Below are 24,974 nucleotides of genomic sequence, written 5' to 3'. Positions count from 1 at the left end.
CCCACTCTCCTCCTTTACCCACATCCTAATGAACAAAGGAGCAACAATTGCAGAGCATTTAGCTTCCACATCAGAATTTCCTCTTTTATTATTCATGACAAAGTAACCCACCCTACCCATGTTTATTCTGCTATGATTGCGTAGAGGAGTATACCATGTGTAAATGTTTCTTATAAACTTATTTGCTGCAAGTGTTTAATAATAATAATGTGTATGTATGCCCGTTTGATTTGAAAATTAACCCAGTAATTATGAAAGGTGATAAACTAAGATTTCTTTTTCCTTAAATTTCCAGCATCTGGCTGTTTATGTAGATAGGCAACAACAGAGGCACTTGTCTTCCTTGTATAGGATGACTTCATAAAGTAGTGAATGCCTAATCAATAAAGAAATAAAAAGGTAAAGGTAGTCTCCTGTGCAAGCACCAAGTTGTTACTGACCCATGGGGTGACGTCACATCATGACGTTTTCTTGGCAGACTTTTGCAGGGTGGTTTGCCATTGCCTTCCCCAGTCATCTACACTTTACCCGCAGCAAGCTGGGTATTCATTTTGCCAACCACGGAAGGATGGAAGTCTGAGTCAACCTTGAGCCAGCCTTCTATCCATATTGTAAAAGACAAAGAATACCTGCTGTATGCATAATGAAGATACAGGTTGCAATGATAGGTGACCAAGCTTATGAGAATAGGTGCTGAACTAAAAGCTGAGAAATATAGTAGAAGTTAAACTCAGTGGAGGTGAGGGAATCAGTTTATAAGGTTTAGAAGTTCAAGGGAGTCCAAAAGCTGCTTGAACGTCTGGCAAAAATGAATGAATGCTGGGGCAGAGAAAGCAATGCATGATTCAAAACAGCTTTTGAAAATATGAAACCTCATCTGTCCTGCATTTTTTCTTAATTTCTACTAGCTCCACTTCTAAATTTGCTTTTTGGAAGAAAATCTATTATTGAAAACTATCCCACAAACGCAAATACGCATGCCAAAATTGGATTGCAACCCTAGATGTGAAAATAGCAGTGTGTAATTTTGCAGTGTTATTTTGTAAACATATAACTTCTGACTGGCTTTATAAACAACATTTTGTTGTCTTTTTAAGATGTTTCTCCTCGTATTCTTGCTCCTCGTAACCAGCTGATGAAAGTGATTCAAAACAACAGGACTCTTCTGGACTGTCCATTCTTTGGGTCCCCAATCCCTACAGCACGGTGGTAAGAGCTGTAACTAATTTCTGCAGCATTGTTTCCAGCAAAACATGCCTTGTGTTTCTGTCTCTTACAAATGCTTTCTTGTGTTGTTGTGAGGTTCAAGAATGGCCAGGGAAACACTCTGGATGGTGGCAACTATAAGATGTATGAGAATGGAACTTTGGAAATTATTATGGCTCGAAGAGAAGACCAAGGAACATACACCTGTGTGGCCACGAATATTCTGGGCAAAGCAGAGATCCAGGTTCGCCTGGAAATCAAAGGTAAGATGGCTGGTGTTTTCACAAAAGGAGGTAAGGGTTGCTGGAGGTTTCTGTATACCAAACCTAGAAGCCTCCAAGCCATGATGGAGGAGATGGAGTGCTTGGTGCTCAGTGACAATTTAAATGTAGTGGGTGTCTTAGAAGCATGATGGAATGGGGAAAATCCATTAAAGGGATGGGCAAGGGGAGGAGTTGCTTTATATATCAAAGAGGACATGGAATCAAATACTTTAGAAGACATTAGGTGAACTAACTACCCAACAGAAGCAATATAGGAAGAAATACTGAGCCCTAAAGGTTACTTAAAAGTGGAGCATACTGTCACCTACCTGATCAAACCCTTGAGGTTGATCTTGAGATGCAGAAGAAAATAATGCTGTGATACTGAGTCACTTCACCTTCCCTCACATTGATTGGGTAAACATGTGCTTAAGTTACGCTGTAAAAATAAAATTCCTAGACATCGTAAATGACTGTGCACTGGAACAGTTGGTCATAGAGCCGATCAGAGGGGTAGTGGTCCTAGACTTGGTTCTGAGCAGGGCTCAAAACTTGGTGAGAGAAGTAGATGCTGTTGCACCAACTGGGAACAGTGACTACAACACTATTCTACATTCTTGTCAATGGAAAATTACCCCTGAAGTCCAAAATGGGAAACTTTATAAAAATGAGGGGAATAGTTAAAGGAAGCTGAAATGGAAACACAAGAGAGTCAAATCCCTAAAGCAGGGGTGTCAAACTAATTTGTTATGAGGGCCAGATCTGACATAAATAAGACCTTGTTGGGCCAGACCATGCGTGTCATAAAATGCAATGCCAGGTAGCAGATGCAGACAAACAAAGTTTTTAAAAAAACTTAAAACATGCTTAAAATGTTAGCATTCTTGCAATATTTAACAGTTTCTGATAACTGGCACCTCTGGTTCTGAATTACTGTATCAAAAACTGGAGACAATGCCTGTGTTACAGCAATCTTTAAGTATGCTGTTCAGATGTTCAGGTGTGTATCTGTAAGTTGCAAACCTAATTTTGATTTGCTCATGGGCCTGATAGGACCCCTCTGGGGGCCTAATGTGGCCCCTAGGCCACATGTTTGATAATCCTGCCCTAGAGGATTATCAGGGGTTGGAGGCTTCCAGGGTGAATCTGTTGGGGTTGGGCACTCCAGGGTTTTCCTTTCCTCCAATGGACTCCTTGGCTGGCCTCAGAACGCCAGGGGGTGGGGGGTTCAACCACACCCAGTTCTTTCTCCTCTGCTCACTCCAGAACAACCCAGTCCACTCTGGTCTGTGCCCATGATCTGCCTCCCCAGACCACCTGAAAACTACCTTTTAAAGTTTCTCCCTGGAGCAGAGCCTCCCTGGATTCACTTGCTACTCTTTTCATGAGAGTCAAGATCTCCCTGATTGACACCTTCCCCATCTTCTTGAAGGCTATGAAAGAAGCCCTCCCTACCTTCCATGCTCAGCTGTTCTTCCCCTCACACCACCACCTGCACTCCCAGCTTTTCCAGTGTGCTGCAAAAATATCAAAAATATTGTGCAAGACACACACTCTTGAATAGTTTATACAAAATTAAGTAAATTGTATTGTGTCATATAATGAACAGCCTACAAAAGTAGGCATACATTCATACAATCAGAAATTAAAGCCAAACAAGAGTCTCAAATACAGTGTTTCAAGGAGGACTCCTCACAGTCTCTTAATTTTCCAAATAGAGTACTAAGATTCAATAATAAAGTTCCACAGGAGTCCCTGGCACTGAGTTCATTGTCACCACCATTGCAAGCACCTCCCACCTTGCTACTTCCTGTGATAACTACTGCTCCAGTGTCTTCTCACAGTCACTCAGCTCTGCCACACTGCAGCCCTCTCCCAAGGCAGAACTGCTGGCTGACCTCCTCAGCTCAAGACAGGTGCCCCTGGGATCCCAGCAGTAGTAAGTTGGGGGGGGGGGAGACCAACCCCAGAGAAGTATGCTTCCAAGCTATTTAAAACTACACTAATTTAAGCCCAGATAGAATGCATTCCTCAGTTTAGGAAAGTCTAAACAGATGCCTGCATGGTTAATAACCCAAGTCAACAAAGCCATAAAAAACCAAAAGCTTCTTTTGAAAAGTGGAAGGTCTACACTGATAAAATGAATAGAAGGTAGCACAGGATCTGGCAAAAAGTATAAGTTAATAATTAGGCATGCAAAATAGAATATAGGGAGTAGATTGTTAAAAGCATCAAGACAAACAACAAGAATTTCTTTAAATATATGCATAGCAGGAAACCAGCCAGAAATGCAGTTGGACATTTGGATGACCAAGGAATAAAAGGCTTGCTTAAAGGAAGATGGAGAGATGGCAGAGAAGCTAAATTAATTTTTTGCATCTGTTTTCATTATGGAAAGTGTGGGTCATGTACCTGCTACACAGCCACAAATTTCAGCAAGGGAGTCTGAACTGGATCATATTGAGGTGACAAGAGATGAAGTTCTAGACCTATTGAGGAAATTAATAACCAGTAAGTCTCCAGGTCCTGATGGCATACACCTCATATAGGTAATTTGTCACTAAAATAAGCCACTGTACCAGAAGTGGCAAATGTTACTCAAAAGGACCTGGAAATTACAGGCCAGTTAGGCCCTTTCTGCATGCACAGCTCACTGCTTACTCCAGAGAATCAGAGCAGTTGATTCTTTAAGTTGACTTCACATTTGTGTGACTGCATGCTGCACCACTCTTTTTCTCCAGTTTATTTATCTGCATCTACCAACCAAAGCTTGTGGTATTTGTTTAATTGCTTAATTAAGGTGGACACAACTCTTGCCACATGTGTGAAAGAGTCCAGTTGCCCTATTGCAGCAGCTGTGCATTAGCCTCCAGTAAGCACACATAAGTGCCTTTCATTTATTCCTCCTTATTCAGTTCTGTGAACGAAACTGACACAGGGAAACAGCCACTGACTTGGCTGAGCCAGTGTATGAGTAATGGGGCACATCACAGCCTCCCCTTTTATCTTTGATCCCACCCCCTTCGGTTTGATCCCACCCCCTGAGCTTCTCCAGGCCTGGGTGACCCATAGAAGGACACAAGCTTGGAGGTTGGGAAAAAATCTTTCCAGCAGAAGCACTTATGGAGAGCAGAGATTTTCAAATTGCAGGAAGAGTACAATAAAAAGTAGATGTTTCACTCCCTCCTCCTTCTGCCTCTAGCTCTGCATTGAACCATATTTTTGGGGGGAGGGGGGCAGGCAGCAGCTCCCAGCAGTGGGAACCGGCATTGCTGGTGCAAAAAAGAAGAAGATGAAATTGGATTTATATCCCAACCTATAATCTTAATCTCAGAGTCTCAGAGCGGTCACAATCTCCTTGACCTCCCCCCCCTACAACAGACACCCTGTGAGGTAGGTGGGGCTTAGAGAGCTCTTACAACAGCTGCTCTTTTCAAGGACAACACTGCAAGAGCTATGACTGACCCAAGGCCATTCCAGCAGCTGCAAGTGGAGAATCAAACCCGGTTCTCCCAGATAAGAGTCTGCGCACTTAACCACTACACCAAACTGATCTCGTATTTGCAAAAACTCATATTTGCAAAGCTCTCCCCAATGAAATCCACCCCTGCTTCCCCCCCCAAAAAAGTGAATCAAATAAAGAAAAAATACAGATTTAAGTCTAACCATGCTGCTGATTGCCTCCTGGCACTGGGTGCAACCAGCAGATGTGAGTTCATTCACTCTCAGAGAATGAACTCATGACCACAGATTGCTTTAAAAGAGAATTAGACATATGTATAGAAGATAACTCTATCAGTGACTATTAGCCATAATGACTAAAGGGAACCTCCACATTCAAAGACAGTAAACTTCTAAATACCAGTACCAAGAGGCAGCGTTAGGGGCAGGCCTCAGCCTCTATGCCCTGTTTGTTGTCCCTCCGGATTAACTGGTTGTTTACTATGTGAGACAGGATGCTGGACTATATGGACTACTGGTCTTCTCTAGCAAAATGGTCCTTATGTTTTTATGACTTGGCATACACTATCACCCTCACACAGCCACAAAAGTATTTTGTGAAAGAACTTCAGTGTGCGTGGGAATTAGACCCAATTTGTGAATATAAGAATGACTGCAAAGTTTTTCATTATTCTTCATGTGACTGTAAGTATTGTTGAGAATTACAGTGCAATCTTAAACAAAACTACCCTCTTTTATACCCACTGGCTTTGTGAGTGCTAGAAATCTGGAAAAATTCTGGACTTTAACACACTGTTAATTTATTTCTGTTCACACAAAGACAGTAGTTTTCTCTTTCAGTTCCCGCCCTGATACCTCAAAAGGTTGTACTTTTACAATTCTTTACAGATAAAACTAGAATAATCACTGGACCAACTGATGCAGTGCCAAAGAAGGGTTCTACAATTCATTTATCATGCAGAGTAAAATATGATCCTACACTGAAACTTACAGTCTCCTGGCTCAAGGATGATAGCACCCTATATATAGGAAACAGGTTTGTGCCACCTTTACCTTTCTTATCCTGCAGCCTTAACAAATGGAAAGCCTAACATTTTACTCCACATCTAGGAATGCAAGGAATGAATAAATCAGTTTGCCATTATAGTAGCCTTTGCTGGCCTCTTAGAGTTTAAAGAAGATTAGATGAGCAAGGCTAGCCAGAAAGAAGCACCCACCATTCTGGATCATATTAATGAACTAAATTTTTTGTAGTGGAAATAAACTTGCTCTGGAAACTGTTGCTGTATCATTCTCAGATAATAAGGGATGTGACCAGTTAGAAACAGTTGACATATGTAATCTCTTAGATGAAATTAAAAATTCCAAAATGTGCTATTGATTATTCAGTAAGACTTTGCATTCACAAAACTTTTAATCTGCAGTTTAAAAACAAATCATTAGAAACCTAGCTCTGGTGCTAGGGCTGCTGAAAAACTGAAACCTTATGCCTACCACATGCCTGCAATAGCTGCTTCTAAGGGCGGACCTAGTAACTTGTTTCTAGGGAAAGGTGAGGAGCGAAAGTTTAAGAACCTGAAGGGTTCTTCAGAGAGTCAAATGAATTATAATTGCCTACTGTTTCGGCAAGTCGGGCCTGGTGTTGACGTCGAGGGCCGCTGTGACCGTGGTCTGGTGTGTGGACGAGGCTGGGCAGAGTTGAGTGGCGAGCGGAACCGGGTGGGCCCGTGCGACGAGCGAAGCACTGGGCTCCGGCAGAGTCGGATGCCAGAGAGCGGGGCATTGGCGGTGGTGGTCTGCTGCAGCTGCTGTGCTTCTGACTTGAGCGAGGAGTGCTTTGAAACAGCCGTCCTGGGTGCCAACAAGCCCACGAGCAGAGCGGAGTGCTACGGCAGCCGTCCTGGGCGGTACACGGCCCCACGAGCGAAGCTATTGGAGCTCTGGAGTCCTTGGTTGCGTGGCAGGGAGGTGCGAGGGGGGGACTTTACCCCCCCGGGTCTGCCAGGCTGTGCAGAGGGGTCAACGGGCTAAAGCCTCTGCTCGAAAGGACAAAAATTGGAGACCTCACTCTGTACCTCGCTGTACGACTGCTGCACCTAGCTCTGCACCTTATTGCACGACCGCACTTTGAGAAACTGGGGACCCTGCCTTCACACAACCGCACTTTGAGGATATTTTGCACAACATCTGCCCTATAGAAGCACAGCAGCACTTTATTTGCTACAACAACTACCTTCAATTATCTCCGAGCTGCTAGTTTTTAATGATTGAATTTTTAAACTGTTAATTGACTAATTGTTTTAGTTAACTAATTTATAGAGAAACTTATTGTTGGATTGATTGGCTTTAGACAGTATATATATTTTTGGCAAATTAATTAAGGGTGTTTTACTGTTGGGGATTTTTTTATAATTAATAATGCCATCAGAATTAATTTAAGTATTTTAGCTAATTAATTTATAAGGGAGATTGTGGGTTGGGTTTAATTTGGTTGGTTAACTTTTAGAATTGGCAGGTTGGTAAATTAAGGGAATTGACTGGCAAGGTTGGAGAGGATCAGAGAGTTAATTAATTGTAGGGTGTGAGTTGTGCTTTCTGCATTGGCTCCGGCTGAAGTAGAGACCAGTGGGAGATGACAGGCCTGGGGATTCCAGTACTCCTGGGGAGGGGAAGGTATGACGGTGGAAACAGACAACGATATAAGGGAAGGAGACTGAGACAAGGTAGTGCTCAACCACCTTCCAGTCTGTGTCCCATCCCGACAGTGACAGGTAGTAGGACCAGGTTGAATTACTCGCCTTTGTCATTGGTGTTATGCAATGCCAGGTCCATAAATAATAAGACCTCCGTCCTCTGAGAGTTTCTGCTCGAGCAGGATGTGGACCTGACTTGCATGACTGAGACCTGAGTGCGAGAGGGAGACACAGTGGCCCTCTCCCAAATGGCTCCCCTGGGTTACTCAGTCTTTCACCAATCACAGACTAGTGGGCGGTGGGGAGAGGTGGCTCTATTCATATGAGAGTCTTATTCCTTTAGGGCTCTCCCGACCCCGGAGATCAATGGCATTAAATATGCCGGTCTGGCATGGGACGTTGGGGAGGGGTTGGTGATTTGGCTGGTGTACTGTCCGCCTAACACACCAGCCATCACCTTGCTATCCCTGATCAAGGCCGTAACAGGCTGGGCATTGGAGTACCCAAGGCTTGTGATCCTGGGTGACTTCAATGTCCATGCTGATGACACGGCCTCTAGTCAGGCGATGGACCTAGTGCCATCCATGGCAACACTGGGACTCTCCCAATTTGTTACATCGCCCACTCACCAGGCAAGGCACATGTTAGATTTGATCTTTGCAGCCGAGGTTATGGTGGACGATATAACTGCAGAGGTGGTGCCATGGTCGGAGCACTTTGCCCTTAAGGCTCGTGAGGATGCTCCACTCCAAGCCCATTTGGGCGGCAAGCTTATTTTGGCTCGCCTGCAGAGTCTGATGGATCCTGAGCGGTTCCAAATAGCTCTACGGGATCCCTGGCCCCCTGGAGATTCTCTCGATGATCTGGTTGAGTCCTGGCATGGCTGGCTCTCCAGAGACATTGATGAGATAGCACCTCGACGCCCTCTGTGCCCTCGCGTTAAGCTGGCCCCGTGGTATACCCCGGAGCTGCTACAGCTGAAACGAGGACTCAGACGGTTAGAGAGGCAATGGCGGCGTACTCGAGACAAAGCGACTAGCACATCTTATAGAGAGTTTATGGAGTCCTATGAGATGGCAGTCAAAGCCACAAAGAAGACTTACTTTGCGGCCAAGATTGTGTCTGCAAATTTGCGCCCGGTGCAGTTGTTTAGGACAATTTGGAATCTTACAACACTGCCGCAAGGCAGGCCAAATGCTAAGAAATTAGAGATAGGCTGTGAGGCTTTTGTGAAATTTTTTGCAGACAAGGTCGCGTCGCTCCGCCACGACCTACCTGCCACATTGGATACAGTATGTGAACTCGAGGCCCCATGCCTGTCTTCTGGTTCAGTCCTGGATTACTTCGACACACTCAGCTTGGAGGAAGTTGACAGAATCCTCTCTATTGTATGTCCAACAATTTGTGATCTGGACCCGTGCCCCTCCTGGCTAATTAAAGCTTGCCAGAGGGAGCTTAGGTGTCCTATATGGGACATTGTAAATAGATCCCTCTCGGAGGGACTTTTTCCAATGCCTCTTAAAGAGGCTGTGGTCCACCCCCTCCTGAAAAAGGTTACATCAGACCCGACCGAATTGGCACATTACTGGCCAGTCTCAAATTTGCCCTTTTTGGGCAAAATTATTGAGAGGGCAGTGGCGTTACAATTGCAGAGTTTTCTGGATGATGCTCCCATCCTAGATCCTCATCAGTCCGGCTTCCACCCGGGCCATAGGACGGAGACAGTGCTGGTCGCCCTGGTGGATGATCTCCAGCGGCATTTGGATCAAGAAAGTGCTGATGTTGTTAGACCTATCGGCTGCGTTCGATACAGTTGACCATCAGTTACTGACCTGCCGCCTCGCTGACGCAGGGATTCAGGGGCTGGCCTTGCAATGGCTTTCCTCTTTCCTTGATGGTCGGGGACAAAGGGTGGCGATTGGGGGAGAACTGTCCCAGAGGTGTCCACTTAATTGTGGGATGCCTCGGGGGGCAGTCCTCTCCCTGATGTTGTTCAACATCTACATGCACCCCCTTGCCCAGATTGCTCGGAGGTATGGGCTGAGTTGTCACCAGTATGCTGATGACACCCAGGTCTATCTACTGATGGACGGCCAGCCGGCCTGGCGGTGTCCCAGAAAATCTGGACCTAGAGCTGCAAGTCGTGGCAGGTTGGCTCAGGCTGAGTAGGTTGAAGTTGAATCCAGTGAAGACAGAGGTCTTTTGCCTGAGCCGTGGCGGCCTGGGAAGGGAGATCCACCTACCAGTTTTTGATGGTGCACCATTGGAAACGGCATGCAAGGTCAAGAGTTTGGGGGTGCTACTGGAGCCTTCTTTGTCAGTGGAGGCCCAGATAGCAGCCACTGCTAAATCCTCCTTTTTTCATCTTAGGCGGGTGAAGCAGTTGGCTCCCTTCCTGGAGTATGATGACCTGGCAACAGTGATCCTTGCAATGGTCACCTCGAGGTTAGACTGCTGTAATGCCCTTTACATGGGGCTGCACCTGTGCCAAACCCGGAAACTGCAGCTAGTGCAGAACGCGGCAGCCAGGCTGTTAATGGGACTCCCTAGACAGGACCATATACAGCCTAGGCTACGGGAACGGCACTGGCTGCCAATTGTGTACCGGATTCGTTACAAGGTGCTGATTATTACCGTTAAAGCCCTATATGGCCGAGGACCTGCCTACCTTAGGGACCATCTCTCCCCATATATTCCCTAGAGGGTACTGAGATCTAGTTCGCAAAATCTATTGACAATCCCTGGGCCGAAGGAGGCCAAACTGAAAGTTATGAGAGAAAAGGTCTTTTCGATCACAGTTTCCCACTGGTGAAACCAATTACCAGTTTCAGTTTATTTCAATTTATATCCCGCCCTTCCCACCGAAGTGGCTCAGGGCGCTCACAACATATAAGATCTAACATAAATTTTACATTTAAAATACATCAAGTTACAGCAGTTAAAACAGTAAAATAATAAAACACATAAAAAAGAAGCGATCTATCAGAATACTACACTACAACCTTCTATAGAGTTTCCAATGCCAGTTAGTTATAGGCCAGCCGAAAGAGGGCTGTCTTACAGGCCCTGCGGAACTGGCCAAGGTCCCGCAGGGCCCTCATCTCTCCCGGCAGCTGGTTCCACCAGTAAGGAGCCGTTACAGAAAAGGCCCTGTCCCTGGTGGATTTCAGACGGGCCTCCTTTGGCCCAGGGATAACAAGCAGATTTTGGGAGCCCGAACTCAGTACTCTCTGGGGAACATGTGGGGAGAGACAGTCCCTAAGGTAGGTACCTAAGGTAGGTCCTAGGCTAACTGCAACTTCCGGGTTCGGCACAGGGGCAACCCCATGTAGAGGGCATTACAGTAGTCCAACCTTGAGGTGACCGTTGCATGAATCACCGTTGCTAGATCGTCATGCTCCAGGAAAGGAGCCAACTGCCTCGCCCAGAAGAGGTGCGAGCCTTGCGGAGCCTTAACCAGTTGCACAGGGCCTGCGAGACTACCCTCTTTCAGCTGGCTTTTTCTTAATGTGGAATTTATTGTACCGTCGTCACGTAAAATTGTGTCAAGGTGAGTAACATCAAGATTGTAGCACCGAATTAATTTGTTGATTTAAAATTGGATAGTTTTAATTAGATGGTTTTAATGTAATAGTACATTTTAATTGAGTGATGTAATTGCTATGTAACTAGTATATTTTTATTATTGTATTATTGTAATGTCTGCATTTTATGCCATGTAAGCTGCCCTGAGCCTGTTTCGGCGGGGAGGGCGGGATTTAAATTAAAAATTATTATTATTATTGACTTTGTTTAAATGTTGTGAATTTTGATCCATTTACTTAAATGGGGAACAGATCTATTTAAACCATTTTCATTCTGAACTAGCTACTGAAAAACATTGGAAATTTTCTATATGTATGCATGTTGATTTCTGAAGTGCATCCTAAAAGCTACAAGGAATAGACTGGGCTTTAAAATCTAAGCAGTTTTATAGCTTGACAAACCTAAGCCATTTTATAGCTTGACAAATGATTGGGGCTAACAAGGATCAAAGGAAGGGAGTGGAGGGTGGAGCTGTCATTGGATCTTATATTTGTACCATTTTACATTCTAAACCACTGCCTACCAGATAATTTTATTATTCTGTCATTGGTTCTTAATCTGTACCATTTTGCATTCTGGGCCACTGCCTACCAGCTATGTATGGCTCTACTCACTTTGCCGGATTCCTTGTCTGATGAAGCGTGCTTAAGAGCACATGAAAGCTTATGTTCTGAATAAAAACTAAGTTGGTCTTAAAGGTGCAATCGACTCCTATTTTGTTCTAATATTTGCACTTGTTGCACATACTTGAAACTGTTTCAGTAGATTTGAGGAGGCATTATAGCTTGAACTGCGATTGGGGTTAAGCAGGCCTTATGTTTTGCAGCAAACTTTGTGCTTTTAATTCCAATGCTTCTGTTTTGAAAGGATGAAGAAGGATGAAGATGGCTTGACAATATATGGAGTGTCTGAGAAAGATCAAGGGTATTACACTTGTGTAGCCAGCACTGAGCTAGATAGAGACACTGCCAGAGCCCATCTTACTGTTCTAGGTAACTTCATCTTCCTCTCAAGTTTACTCAATTTATGAGTTTTGGTCCACAGGGCTAATACTGGTTAGCTTATTTCAACAAATTGTTCTATCTGGAAAGAAATATGGAGTGCCACATGTCTTAATTAACCATCTAATGGTTTGAAGCTGACATGTTACTATTAACAATTTGAATTTGTAACTGCCTGATTGTCATTAGAAGGTCAGCCAAGATCATTTAAGTGGTCTATCTCTAAAAACCTTTCTGTTTGAGCATAAATATCTGAACAGACCTTAACACCTTGGGGAGGAAATGTTCATGTCTATTGCTGTCACCACTATGTACCCAGCATTCTCCTGGCACATGGAGATGATGATGATTGTAAAACAAAGTTTTCCTTTCCTCAGTGAGTTCTAGCGGCAGGTGTACTGCACTGATGCTTTCATCTGGATTAGTGCTTCTAGCCAGATTTTAGCATAATTTGGAGGAAATAGCATGAGATTGTCACTAACAAACTTTTCCTTAATCCAGAATTAAAGAAATTTTTGTTCTTAACTCCCCAAGACTAACCACACAATGAGCAACCCTTCTGTTTGCCAGTCCTATTTGAAGAGTACCTAATAGGGGTGTGATCTTGTATAAAGGAAAAGAGAGGAATCAGCACCTATGCTGCAGATTTGGCTGCAAATTTGGTGCCTATGTCTCAAAAACAGCCCTCCCAGAGCTCCTAGATCGATTCCCCATTATAGCCTATGGGGACCATTGACTGTAATTGTCCTCATAGGGTATAATAGAGCTGGAAAAATCCAGCAATCCTGGATATTTACCACATCTGAATAACATACTGGTATTAGGATTTGGAAATATCCAGAAATGTTAAAAAAAAAAAAGGGTTCAATGTACACAAACCCAAAAAATACCAATTTATTTTGCACATTCTAGTACCTAGCACATTGATACCCAACATGGCATCCATGGCCACCAATAGGTCCCCCCCCCCCAATATACGTATTGCCCAAAGTAAATAACCAGTCCTGGCTTTCCTTCAGCTTACTAGAGCAGGGGATGCTTTGGGAATCCCCAGAAGGCATCACATTTGCATCCTCAGGGAGCACAAATTCAGAAACAATTGCTATCTTTGTGGAGGAATGCTTGGCTTGCAACCTTCCAACGTTTTGTGATTAGTTTCAGTACCCCATGGCAGCCACTTTATGATTGGGTCTGGCCTCCATGGCAGCCATTTTGTGGTGACACCACTCCTCATTCTCAAAATTCCCAGAATGCCCATTGGCTCAATAGAATTGGGTTACATACCAGTAAAGGTGACTGGCTGACAATAGGACTGGGAACCCTGAAGGCAACTGAAACACTTTAAGAAACATACCTAGAATGCTGGCAAAAAGTATCTTTTAAATGTTATAAGGGCTGGTATCCTACCATTTCCTGTTTCTCTTCAACAAGCTGTGATTTAGAATTGAACTAACCCTCTAAATAACTAATATCTTACCTTGCAGCTGTCTCAGCTTCTCCTGTTAACCGTATGACAACTTTCCCCAAAGGTAATCACTACTAATCCATTTTACCTGTTTGATTTTTTTAAAATTGCCAGCTTTTGTTTGATCACTGCATTAACTTTGGTGTGGAATTAAAGTACCATTAGAAGTTTGCAGACATATGATGGCCCAAAATATGTTGAATAGTCTTGAGCATCAGGACCACAATGGGATAGGCTCTGTTATTATTTATTTACTTCTTTCCTTTATTTATATCCTTTGTTTCACCCCAGTGGGGACCCAACGTGGTATGCATCATTCTATCCTCATAACAAATCTGTGAGATAGGTTTCTGTTAGACATATCACATGCTCCATGTGGTGTAGGAATGATATTGCCCCTTCCTGAAGATGAAAAGTAGTAGAATTAGGATGCACAGACGAGTCCAGGTGTTAAAAATTGCAGTATTTATGCTTCCTTGCTTGTAAAACTGAGATGGCTAATATTCATTGTGCCATTTACTTTTGTATTCTATAGCCATCATATTACTCTGAAATCATGCAGGAAGAAACCAAAAAGACAAGCTACCTATCTACATGTTTTAGAATTTGTGTTACATGGCACAAACCTTAAATTCAAGAGTCAAAGACCAAAGCACAGGTGTTCTCTATGCTGATAGCAATTGCAATTCAAGCACATCATAATTCAGGCCTTTATCACCTATTCTTTCCCTCCCATCACATGGACTGCAGGTTCTCATGAGAAGCTGATCACTGCACTCTTATCTCTGACCTTGAAGATGAGAAGAACTGTGCTGGCCAAGAGACCAATTAGTAACACCTTCAGGATGGGCCAGGCCCATTACTGTTCACATTAACCCTTGAGGGGAGGCCAGAGGTGCTTTGCCTCACACCTCTGCTATTCAATTTGACGCCAGTTCTGTGCAGGCTTAAAGTCAGTTTGCACAATACTTTATCCTCTGTCCCCAGATGTGAAGAAGCATTATGAACTGAGCAAACAGTTACAGCCAGCAGTAGCTGCTGCAATCGGTGGCCATGGCTGGAATTGCAGGGTTCTCATATTGTAGGGAGGTGTCCAAAAATTCATATTGATAATTTGAAAACATATCTTGTGAAGTGATTCTTATTTTTAAACATATAAAAGTCTTATTTGAAAATAGATCATCAGTATTTCTACACCCCTCTTTAAAAGCCAGGATATCTACATTTTTCTTTCTGGGCCTTGTGTTCACTCTATCATGAATTTTGTATTTTAATCTTCTGATGCCTCTTAATTTATTGTGCTCATATCACTACTGCCATGCTGACTTGTCTATTTTTAAATAATTTCACCAGTACTTCTAAGCACTAGAATTGCAATTTTAAGGTAGTCTTATTATCTCACTACATTTGGAATCCAATGGGGATATTTGTTCTTGCAACTACTCCAAGGAAACTTTTCAAAATTTTACTCTTCGATGGCTAGGAGCTTTATGCTTGGTCTACACATACGTCAGAATGAGGTGGTAGAATGGCCTGTACTTCTTCAGATTACTTGTGGCGGGGTGTGTGTGTTATAATGCTCCCCCACATTAAAAGCTCTCTCACGTAAAACAAAAACCTAGGAAGTTAGGCGGAGAGACCTAACACATAATCTGATTGATAGTTTTCACATTCAAAATTGTGATCTTTCTCCTGAAGTCTGAAGTCTATTCTTCCACCTCAGGACTTTGCATTTTTTTTTTTCATTCTGTGAGGATGCTCCACATTCTGCTGCATGTGCAGGCCAGCCCTTATTCTCATTTCCATCTCAGATCCATTAATAGCTAGCTTTTAGGCAGATCTAAATTCAGTATTCAGTGTTAATTAGAGAACCCCAGACCTTATGTCTCTCTCTTTGCTGGTAGCACGGCCAGACCGTCCTCGTGACCTTGAGCTAACAGATCTTGCTGAAAGGAGTGTACGTTTGACATGGATACCCGGTGATGACAACAACAGCCCCATCACAGGTCAGGGCATGCTCCTCTACCTTGAAATCCTGAGGATTATTACTGTTACTAATCTTCTTAAGCCTACTAGACAGTGTCTAAGAAGCTATGTCTCACTAGCCCTCCCTAATTTTGTCCTCTAGATTACATTGTGGAATTTGAAGAGGATAAATTCCAACCAGGAGTTTGGCACAACCATTCCCGTTATCCAGGAAGTGTGAACTCTGCTGTCCTGCGCCTTGCACCTTATGTCAATTACCAGTTTCGAGTAATAGCTGTGAATGAAGTAGGAAGCAGTTATCCCAGCTTGCCTTCTGAGCGATACCAAACAAACGGAGCACGTAAGTGCTGTCCAGGATGCATTTGGAGCACAAAGATCCCCTTCTTTATGGTCTCTGGGCAGGCACATAAGGCTCCTGCAGGCATACAGAGCAATATTTAGAATCTTCTAGATGTAAAGGTGTAATGTTGGGGCATGTGGGGATAGTATTAACCCATCAGTGGAATACTACACAGTGTGCATAGCTCCCTGCCCTCCCCCCAAGCTATTTTCCTACACAAAAAGCTGTGCAGAGGGGGAATTTATTTCACAGATTTTGCTGCTCCATGTGAGGTATCCCTTCACCTGGGCCAGTAAAATAGGGGAAGTAACTCCCCACAGCATGGTTTTCATGTAGGAAAATGGCTTGGGAGTAGCAGGAGCCCTTCCTCCCACCACCCCCATGGCATTATTCTAAGCCAGTTTGTGCTCTCCTTGTGTGTGTGTGTGTTTAAAAAACTGTTGCCCAACAGCTGCTGCACTGAGGGAAGATACTGACTGCCCCCAGCACTTCCCATTTCTGGTCCTTACACTAGTGTACCTACAAATAAACTCTTGTATCTGAGTTACACTGGTGTAAGGCTTAGTTGTTATCCTAAGCAGTTTACTAACAGGCATTAGGACTACACTGATTAGTTGCCTTGGAATTTCTACCTCGCTTGAGCATTATGTTTTGCAAATGATGTAATCTGATGCCAGTGTAAATATTTATGTGTGTAATTATTTTTATAGCAAAATGACAGTGCATCTTCAGGATAAATGGAAATCTAGGTTGCAACTTCACAAGAATCAAGATTTCCATTTTCATTTATTAATAATGCCTATTAATACAAAGTTGAGATTTAATGTGTATGTAAAGAGTTCACAGAACAAGATGCAGAAGCAATATTATCTCTGAACCGCCCCATTTTGTAAATCAAAGAAATTTCAGGCTCTGTTGATATGAAAAGCCAAACCACAACTGAACCTTGGATTTGTGTTCTCCCACTTTCTCTTTCTTCCAAGCATTCACTTTCAAAGCAGACCATAGTTTGCAACACTCCTAATCTGGCAAATTATAGGTTTTATTTGCCCTGAAACCGTAATTGGAGACCGCAGTCAAGCCAGAACTTCTGATTTCTACTTTGGAGAACCAAAGCAAACCACAGCTTGCTAGTCTTAAATAATGAGTATAGGTAGAATGGGGTAAGGAGGCAATGTGAGAACCAAGGCTCATTCACATAATGCCAAATTATTTTTTTTTGCTTTATGTCTAAAACTAGCCTTCAAAGACAGGATTTCTTGAGAGCATGATTATGATATCTGAGAGTGGTTTTGGAGTTTGAGGTTTAGGAATGGCAGGCTGGTGCCAGGGGGAGGGGTACAGATGATATTGAAGCAATATTCTTCTTTTCCCAAATTAATAAAGTGTTGAAGTTATCATTTCACTTTTCGGTAGATGCAGTTATTCTTCTGCAGAACCTCAAGGGTGAAATGTCAGCTTCAAGAAGGCTCTTGCACATTTCAAGTGACCTTATTTCTTTCTTTCATCCTGAACCTTTAATGCTACTGTTACTCTTTTGTAGCTGCACAAACATTGTAAAATCTATTTTATAAATATTTTAATTTGGTTGATTCATAAACCATCTTGCACTATGGGTAGTCTTATCTGCTTTGCATCTGGATATTATTGATGTGAGTGCCATTGCTAATTAAAAGATTTACTTTACAAATAGCCTTTAGCCATACAAAAATGCCCTTGTTATCTTTTCTTTCTTTAGAAACCATATCCATAGATTTGTTTCTGGCCTCTGAATAATTCTGCCATTCAATTTGGGGTCTTTTTGTTCATCACTTATGTAGATTCTGCAGTCTTCCAGAAGGACTCTTGTGTCACTTTTCTGCTTTTGATTTCCTTTCTATAATAAAGGAGACACAGGTTTTTAGTGATGCAGCATGGTATACTTCTTGAAATCAGTGATCTAAAACAAAATTTGTGTTTATTGATTTCAGGTCCAGAAATTAACCCCACGGGTATTCAAGGAGCAGGAACATCAAAAAATAACATGGTTATATCATGGATGGTGAGCCAACATTGTAGTGTCTCCTCAATTATGATGCATACTTTTCTCTCATAAGTATAGCAAGAACAACATAGGATCTCTCATGGGACACAAAACAAAATAAACATTGTGGCCTATGCTGTGATGGACTAGAGTCTACTTTATCTGATGTACAAAGAGTTATTCTGTATGTATGGGGTGGGCAGTGTTTCAAACAAACAGAAATGTCATGGAATGCAAAGCACTACAGTAAGTCTATAAAATTGATCAGTTTATTCTCATCTTGTTTAAGGATGTGCATTCAGGTATATCGCTCCTGAAAAACACCTTATCAATATTTTTGAGTATATTTTGGCATCCCAAATGTATACAGGATTTTGTGGGAGAACTGGAAAAAATCCCCCCCAAAAAATCCCAGATATATTTGTGAATTACCAGCAAACTGAGGGGCTAGAGCAGATTGTTTCTGCCACTCAGCTGTTTTTGTGTTTTATTCTGCCATCCCTTTAAACAGGGTTGTTTAAAGGGACTGCACAAAACAATCAAATGGGGACATTCTACCAGTTCAGCTGGGGATCTTTTGGGCTGTCGGACTGAACAGCTGAAGAGAGCCTCAGCAGAGCCTGAGGAGAGTTCTCCCTGCAGGATTGGGTCATTTGTGAGCCATTTGACTGAACAGCCAAAGAAAGCCCCAGCCAAGCCTGCAGGAAGAACTCTTCCTGCAGGATTTGTTGCTTGGCAAGCTCTGTTGGGAGTCCAGTTTAAACTGGGCTGTCAAGCCTGTGAGGAGAGTTCTCTCTGCAGGATCAGCTCCCTTCCTGGCCCTTTTGGGCAGCCTGATTTAAACTGGGATGCCCAGCAGTGTCCCAGCTGAGCCTGTGGGGAGAGTTCTCCCCACAGGATCAGCTCCTTTGTGAGCTCTTTTCGGCATTCCAGTTAAAAGAGACAGCCCAAAAGAGCCCCAGCTGAGCCACCTCTCTGCTGGTTTTTTGCAGGTTTTTCTGCTGCTTTTTTCCTCTGTATTTTTCAATTTGGGTCTACTGGACCTGGGTGTGGGAAAAAATCCAGATCCAAATACTTAATGGGTATGGGGATCCAAGTTTTTTTCCTGAGGAATCCCTAATTTTTTTCAGGTCCAATAGACCCAAACAAAAAGCTACTGAGAAAAAAAGTTGCACACCCATAATCTTGTATATATTTTTCTCCACCTAGATATGTGACCTATATACTGGCTTACACTTTTGACATTTTCAAGCATACTCTACTTAAACAAGGGCCAGATCGGGGGGGGGGGGGGGGGTCAGAGGGAGCACTAGCCCCAGGTGCTGCTGGGGGTGGGGGGCACTGTATTGGGCACCCTCCCCCAGGGCAGGCTGGAGCAGGGAGAAAGATCTGCAGATTTTGTCACCTCTCAGCAAGGTGGAGAGGCAGCAAAAGCAGCCCTGTGGCTCCTCCAGTTTAAACACCCCGCTGATGTACTTAAATGGGGGGAGGCAGATCACTTGCCTTTACTGTCTCCCCGCAAGGCGGGGCGGTGTGTTTAAATGGGGTGTTTAAATGGGATGGGGGGTTGGCAGATGGTGTGTTTAAATGGGGAGGGGGAAGCAGCTTGCTTGCCTTTGCTGTCTCTCCTTGAGGCGGGGCAGCATCAAAGGCAAGCCCTGCGGCTTCCCTTCCCATATAAACACCTCGACGGGGTGTTGAAATGGGGAGGGGGAGGCAGATTGCCTGCCTTTGCAGTCTCCTCACAAGGCACGGAGGCTGCAAAGGCAGCCCCTGGCTTCTCTTCCCATAAAAACACCCCACTGGGGGGAGGGAGATTGCCTGCCTCCCATTTTTTGAGTTGGGAAGCCATTTTTTTGGGTTTGTCCCCACTCAAAAAATATCTTGATCTGGCCCTTAAACCTTTTTCTCTGTAGAGCATTTATCTTAAGTTAGGACATCTTTAGGCATCTGACAGATCTGTTGTTAATCCAAAATAGCAGTAACATACAAAAATTTCTTAGGATAAATGAAAATGTCATGAAATGCTTTTGAGTGAATACAAAAAGCAAAAGGGGAAAGGAATGTGATTATGAGAGATCGCTTAAAATGTGGTGGAAAAGCCCCAAAACTCATAATAGTGTTTCAGTGGAACAACAGCAGGTTAGATGGTGTTAGCACCTTTAATTTACTTAGAACTGTAAGTCGTCTTGTGTTCTTTTGTAAAACTGCTACCTGCTGCAGACTTGGGCCTTTTCCATCATGTCCTAAAACATTATTCTCCCCTCCCTGCACTCCAGTTTCGCTTTTTGTATAGAAGAAGAGTTCTGAGGATCTTGAAAGCTTGTTTGTCATTTTTTTTCAGTATCCATGTGCGTGCATATAGCAGCCATATGAAGATAATGTTTTATTTGTCTACCTAAGTTTAACCTGGTCCAGAAAAGCTTAAGCCACAATATGCTTGTTTATCTCTGAGATGCGATAGGACTCTTGGTTGTTTCTGTGTTCTCTGTTCATGAATGTGTGGGAGTGCTAAGGTGAAACTGAACATGACACCAGGAGAGCTGCAATGAGGCCTTCCCAGCATTTTAAGGGTAAATTGCAGCCCTAGATGTTCCCAACTTGGATCAGGGAGAGGGGCTTTAATGTTCTACCCCTGCATGGTTTATGCCTTTTGATATGGTCTGGCATGCACTACTGTTGGCCGTGGAAGGACAGAAAGAAGATAGTGATATTCAGCATGTAGTTTTGCATTTTTGCCTGTGGAGATGGCTTAGCTTTAAAAACAGTGAGAAGATCTGATGGTGGATCTTGCAACTTCTTGTCCAGTTTTAAACGGCAAAGGGGAGAGATGGGGTGTTATATAGCTGCTGTACTATGAAGTTGACAAAGGTAACCATTTTCTCTTCATTTTCTTTTTAAAAATTCATTAAGCCACTAAATGCAACTCAAGCTTATGGCCCCAAACTCAAATATATTGTGAAATGGAGGAGAAAGGACACACGAGAGAGCTGGAGCAATGTAACTGTCAACGGTGATGTCAGCAAGTACACTGTTACCCAGACACCTACCTATGTGCCCTACGAGATCAAAGTGCAGGCAGAAAATGAGTTTGGAAGGGCTCCAGAACCTGATGTTGTCATTGGCTACTCAGGGGAAGATTGTGAGTATTCTCTTAGTTAAAGAGATTTGGGTACACAGACGGGTCTGCGTCACTTCTTCACGTTTGCCAGTGTTAAGGGGCTTCCTTGCCATTCAAGTTTTTTCATAACCAGCTCATTTTTCAGCAAAGCATTGAATTCCAGTGTCGTTTTTCTTCTGTAGTAAATGTTCCTATACCACTGGGGCAGCATGTTGAGATTGGATAAAGAAATACATTTTGTAGAATAATGCCGATATTAAGGCTAAGCAAAAGAACTATGTCCACCCTATGAATATAGCACTGAACCTCAGAGACATCTAATGAGTTAGCCATGGTCTTTGGTTTCACTGCCTGTGTAACTTACACAGATAAGTAGGTACTTGAACAACCAGTATCAGTACACAGATAAATTAATGGACAAATGGGGTGGCTTTCGGTTTTTTACTCAGCCCAGTTGTTTTAAGGATAACATGGAAAGACTTCCTGAGCCCCTTGGAGGAAGGGTGGAACACAAATGCAATAAACCCAGTATCTTTGATCCACAGTCTTTGAGAATTCAAAATGTTTGGACAATTTTTCTTTACCATCTAAATTTTAGCACAAGCTTAATTGCCAAATTAATTAATCTAGTTTTCTGCCTGTCATTTTGGGAGACAGCATTAAATTCTGGGCTGCCACAAGCCCCAGGAGCTCCCAAACAAAGACTCCCTCTGCCCCCCTCTCCCACTATCCAGGTCCAACCCCCAAATCATATGAAAACAAATGACCTGATTGGTCCATCTGCATGGACCCCCAGGTTGACCAGTGATCCACAGCCTGCCTGTTGATGAATGGCTCTGCAAGACCAAGGCTGCATAATTTTTAATACTTTGGCACTTAAAATTTATACTCCTTCTGGAATACAAGTACATGTGCCACTTTCCCATAGTTTGCATATGTGTGTTAGTGTGTAACTTCTTTCTGTTGCTCTTAGTCCTTTGGTTATCGTTAGGCTGCAAATTAAAGCACTTTTAAGTTCCATTGATTTCAATGAGAGAAGCAAGCATGTTCTTAAATCTTTTCTTAGAAATCAGTGGGACATAACAGCATTTTGTTTTGGCTAAATTGTGAATAGCAAGAGGTCATTCATTTTCCTCAGTCTGTATTCTTGTTCACTTAATCCAGTGGTATGAGATTTGTAAGGCATTATTTATTTTGCTGCATTCTCAAGAAAAAGTATTAGTTATATACTGTTAATCTATATGATTCTGTGATGATAAGCATGGTCATTGTAGCTATTCCAATGAGGAAGAATGGTGATGGTGTCTGTAGTCTGATCTTGGGGCCGTAAGGACAGAAAATTGTGAGAGTACTGCCGAGTTCTCCAGCCTCCTCCATTTCTCCTCCTCTCATCACCAGACTAAGGACACAGTGGGTAGCTTGGCCATTGAATGGCAGCTGAGATGAAGGATCATGAATGCTTCTGAAAGATGTTTGTACATTGGTGAGATTTGAATAAGGTCCAATAGACAGGAACTCTGCTGGAGGGCTCACTTATAAAGGAGTAATTGAAAACGTTATTTTGCCCATCAGTGCAATAGGAACCTGGTACATGAATGATTTTTTTTCCTGTGATATTCTTCAGGGAATTTAGAGATTGCAGCAAGATGTAAAAAAGCAGAACATTTCTTAAACATGAGTATGTCAAAAGCAACTCCTTGAATGGTGTTCCAGAGGTTCTAGGAAATCAGTATGGACACTGGAATTTTGGTGAATCTTGGTGAAATTTTGCCTAATTGATAAAATTTGTTGTTAGTTAGTTTGATGGAATGAACAGCAAACTTGTCCCGTCTTAGACTGAAGAACACCTTTTGTATAATACAATACAGCATCATGTCTTCTGGTTTTTAAAAATAAAAACGTCTTATATGTGTTCCCTGTGAAGTATTATTCACGCAATGATCCAGTTCCTACATTTTGCAAATTTTATATATATTTTTAATTTTTCTACCCTTTGCTGTTCTCACCCTTCACCTCCCATTGAGCCCTGGATGCAGGGAATGTAACTGCAAAGAAATTTCTCAGTCTTCCCTTACGTATCTGCATCACATGGGGCACGATCATAGGAAATTCTTTGCACCCATTGCTGTTGCTAACGCCACCATCCCAAGCACTGTAGCTCATCCCCTGGGAAATTGCATACATGTCAGTTTTTCCTGACCACCCAGATATGCATGTCATTCTGCAAGACTCAGTTCTCAAGAACAGTCTGGTTGTCGGCAGCCAAATCTTGGTGGCTTCTTGCTGTTTCTGATTTAAAGGAGGATATATTCAGACAGGTTAAAACGGATAAAAGGAAGTACTTCTTCACCCAAAGGGTGATTAACATGTGGAATTCACTGCCACAGGAGGTGGTGGCGGCCACAAGCATGGCCACCTTCAAGAGGGGGTTAGATAAAAATATGGAGCAGAGGTCCATCAGTGGCTATTAGCCACAGTGTGTGTGTATATATAAAAATTTTTGCCACTGTGTGACACAGAGTGTTGGACTGGATGGGCCGTTGGCCTGATCCAACATGGCTTCTCTTATGTTCTTAGAACAACAACAAAATGAAGTCAAAATGCAATGATTCTTTCCAATAATTTACAATAGTCAAAGTTAGACTTCAAGACATTTCAGCATGGATAACACCACTGAGCCTTGCAGCATAGAAGATAATGAGGCATTCAAATTTTCATAAGTAAAACCCTCCCTCTTCTCAAGCCATATTAATGACTTCATGCATTATTTAGACTGGAAGCACACAATGGGGGCACTGAAGCACCCATCAGAGAGTAGATTTTTCTTGAATCCCTTTTCCCCAAGCATTCTTCTGAAACCTCAAAAAAACTGATGCTGGGGTTCATGGGAGTCTCATAGTCAAAATGCATGGTGATGGGGCTGAAATCACCTTTCCTCTTTCTTCCACTAGGGAGAGTTTGCTACTAGGGAGTAGTCTAGAACTGACTTTGTTGCTCATGGCCTGGACATTCATCCTGCTGACATCTCTGATAGACAAAAGGCAACAAGTTCCCAAAGAAATGAGGGTATATATAATAGACAATGATGCCTCTTTCACACTACCCTCTCAAAATTTCTATCTGACTCTATCTGAGTCACAGTGCAAAATGAGGAAATGGCTTCCCAAGGTAATCCACAGTGTTATGTTCTGCCTTACTGTTAAGACACTGGGATGCTTGATCATTCCTTACTGTAGCAGGAGAATATGAGTCCAATGGCACTTTAAAATGCTTTGAGGGCCTCTTTTCCTGTTAACTGGCAATAGAAACTCTTTCCCTGGGGCAAAAGTAACAAAATCATACAGCTCGTATTTCCATTTGTACTCTTAAGTTAAAAGCAACTGTGTGAATAAATGTGTTGCTTCATTTTGTGGGGAAAATGCTACTTTACTCTGTCAGCGGGTGTGGAGGGGGGGGGGTTAGCAGGAACACACAGGAATGCAGTTCAAGCTGGCTTAATGTCAAGTGGTGTGGCCTAATATGCAAATGTGTTCCTGCTGGGTTTTTTTCTACAAAAAAAGCCCTGATCTGTGTTAATAGTTATAATTATTAATTAATGAGCATATCACTAGGAGGCAATTCAGCTAAATTTCTGCTGCATGGGTCTGTTGTGAATTTTTAAAAAGGGTGGATGTTTCTCATTCTTCTGGTCCTCTTACTGAGGACTTTGAATTGTAAAATACTTGCATGATATCATGGAAATGGTGTTAAGAATATAGCAGGAACGTGTTAGGGATTAAACATAGCTGAGTTATGAGTGTTTTTTCTTTCTTTTTTAGGCTGCTAGTCT

At 42.9% G+C, this 24,974-nt stretch overlaps 1 protein-coding gene across 26 annotated transcripts in view; it reads left to right on the top strand.

Moving 5' to 3' along the window:
* Nucleotides 1-24,974, top strand: part of NFASC (neurofascin) — a 351,530-nt gene that overhangs the window by 235,772 nt on the left and 90,784 nt on the right. For 20 of the 26 annotated variants that reach the window (XM_060231335.1, XM_060231339.1, XM_060231347.1 and 17 more), the window contains 9 exons: nt 1,098-1,209; nt 1,303-1,469; nt 5,820-5,967; nt 12,077-12,201; nt 13,695-13,739; nt 15,580-15,681; nt 15,804-16,001; nt 17,972-18,042; nt 20,938-21,166. In XM_060231335.1, coding sequence (XP_060087318.1) covers nt 1,098-1,209; nt 1,303-1,469; nt 5,820-5,967; nt 12,077-12,201; nt 13,695-13,739; nt 15,580-15,681; nt 15,804-16,001; nt 17,972-18,042; nt 20,938-21,166 — 1,197 coding nt within the window. Of the gene's footprint in view, nt 1-1,097; nt 1,210-1,302; nt 1,470-5,819; nt 5,968-12,076; nt 12,202-13,694; nt 13,740-15,579; nt 15,682-15,803; nt 16,002-17,971; nt 18,043-20,937; nt 21,182-24,974 lie in introns of all 26 variants that reach the window. The other 6 variants (XM_060231340.1, XM_060231354.1, XM_060231352.1 and 3 more) reach the window with 2 other exon arrangements.

This window comes from Heteronotia binoei, chromosome 2, assembly GCF_032191835.1.
Source record: "Heteronotia binoei isolate CCM8104 ecotype False Entrance Well chromosome 2, APGP_CSIRO_Hbin_v1, whole genome shotgun sequence".
NCBI classification, from domain to species: domain Eukaryota; kingdom Metazoa; phylum Chordata; class Lepidosauria; order Squamata; family Gekkonidae; genus Heteronotia; species Heteronotia binoei.
This window is presented reverse-complemented; position numbering and strand designations above follow the sequence as displayed.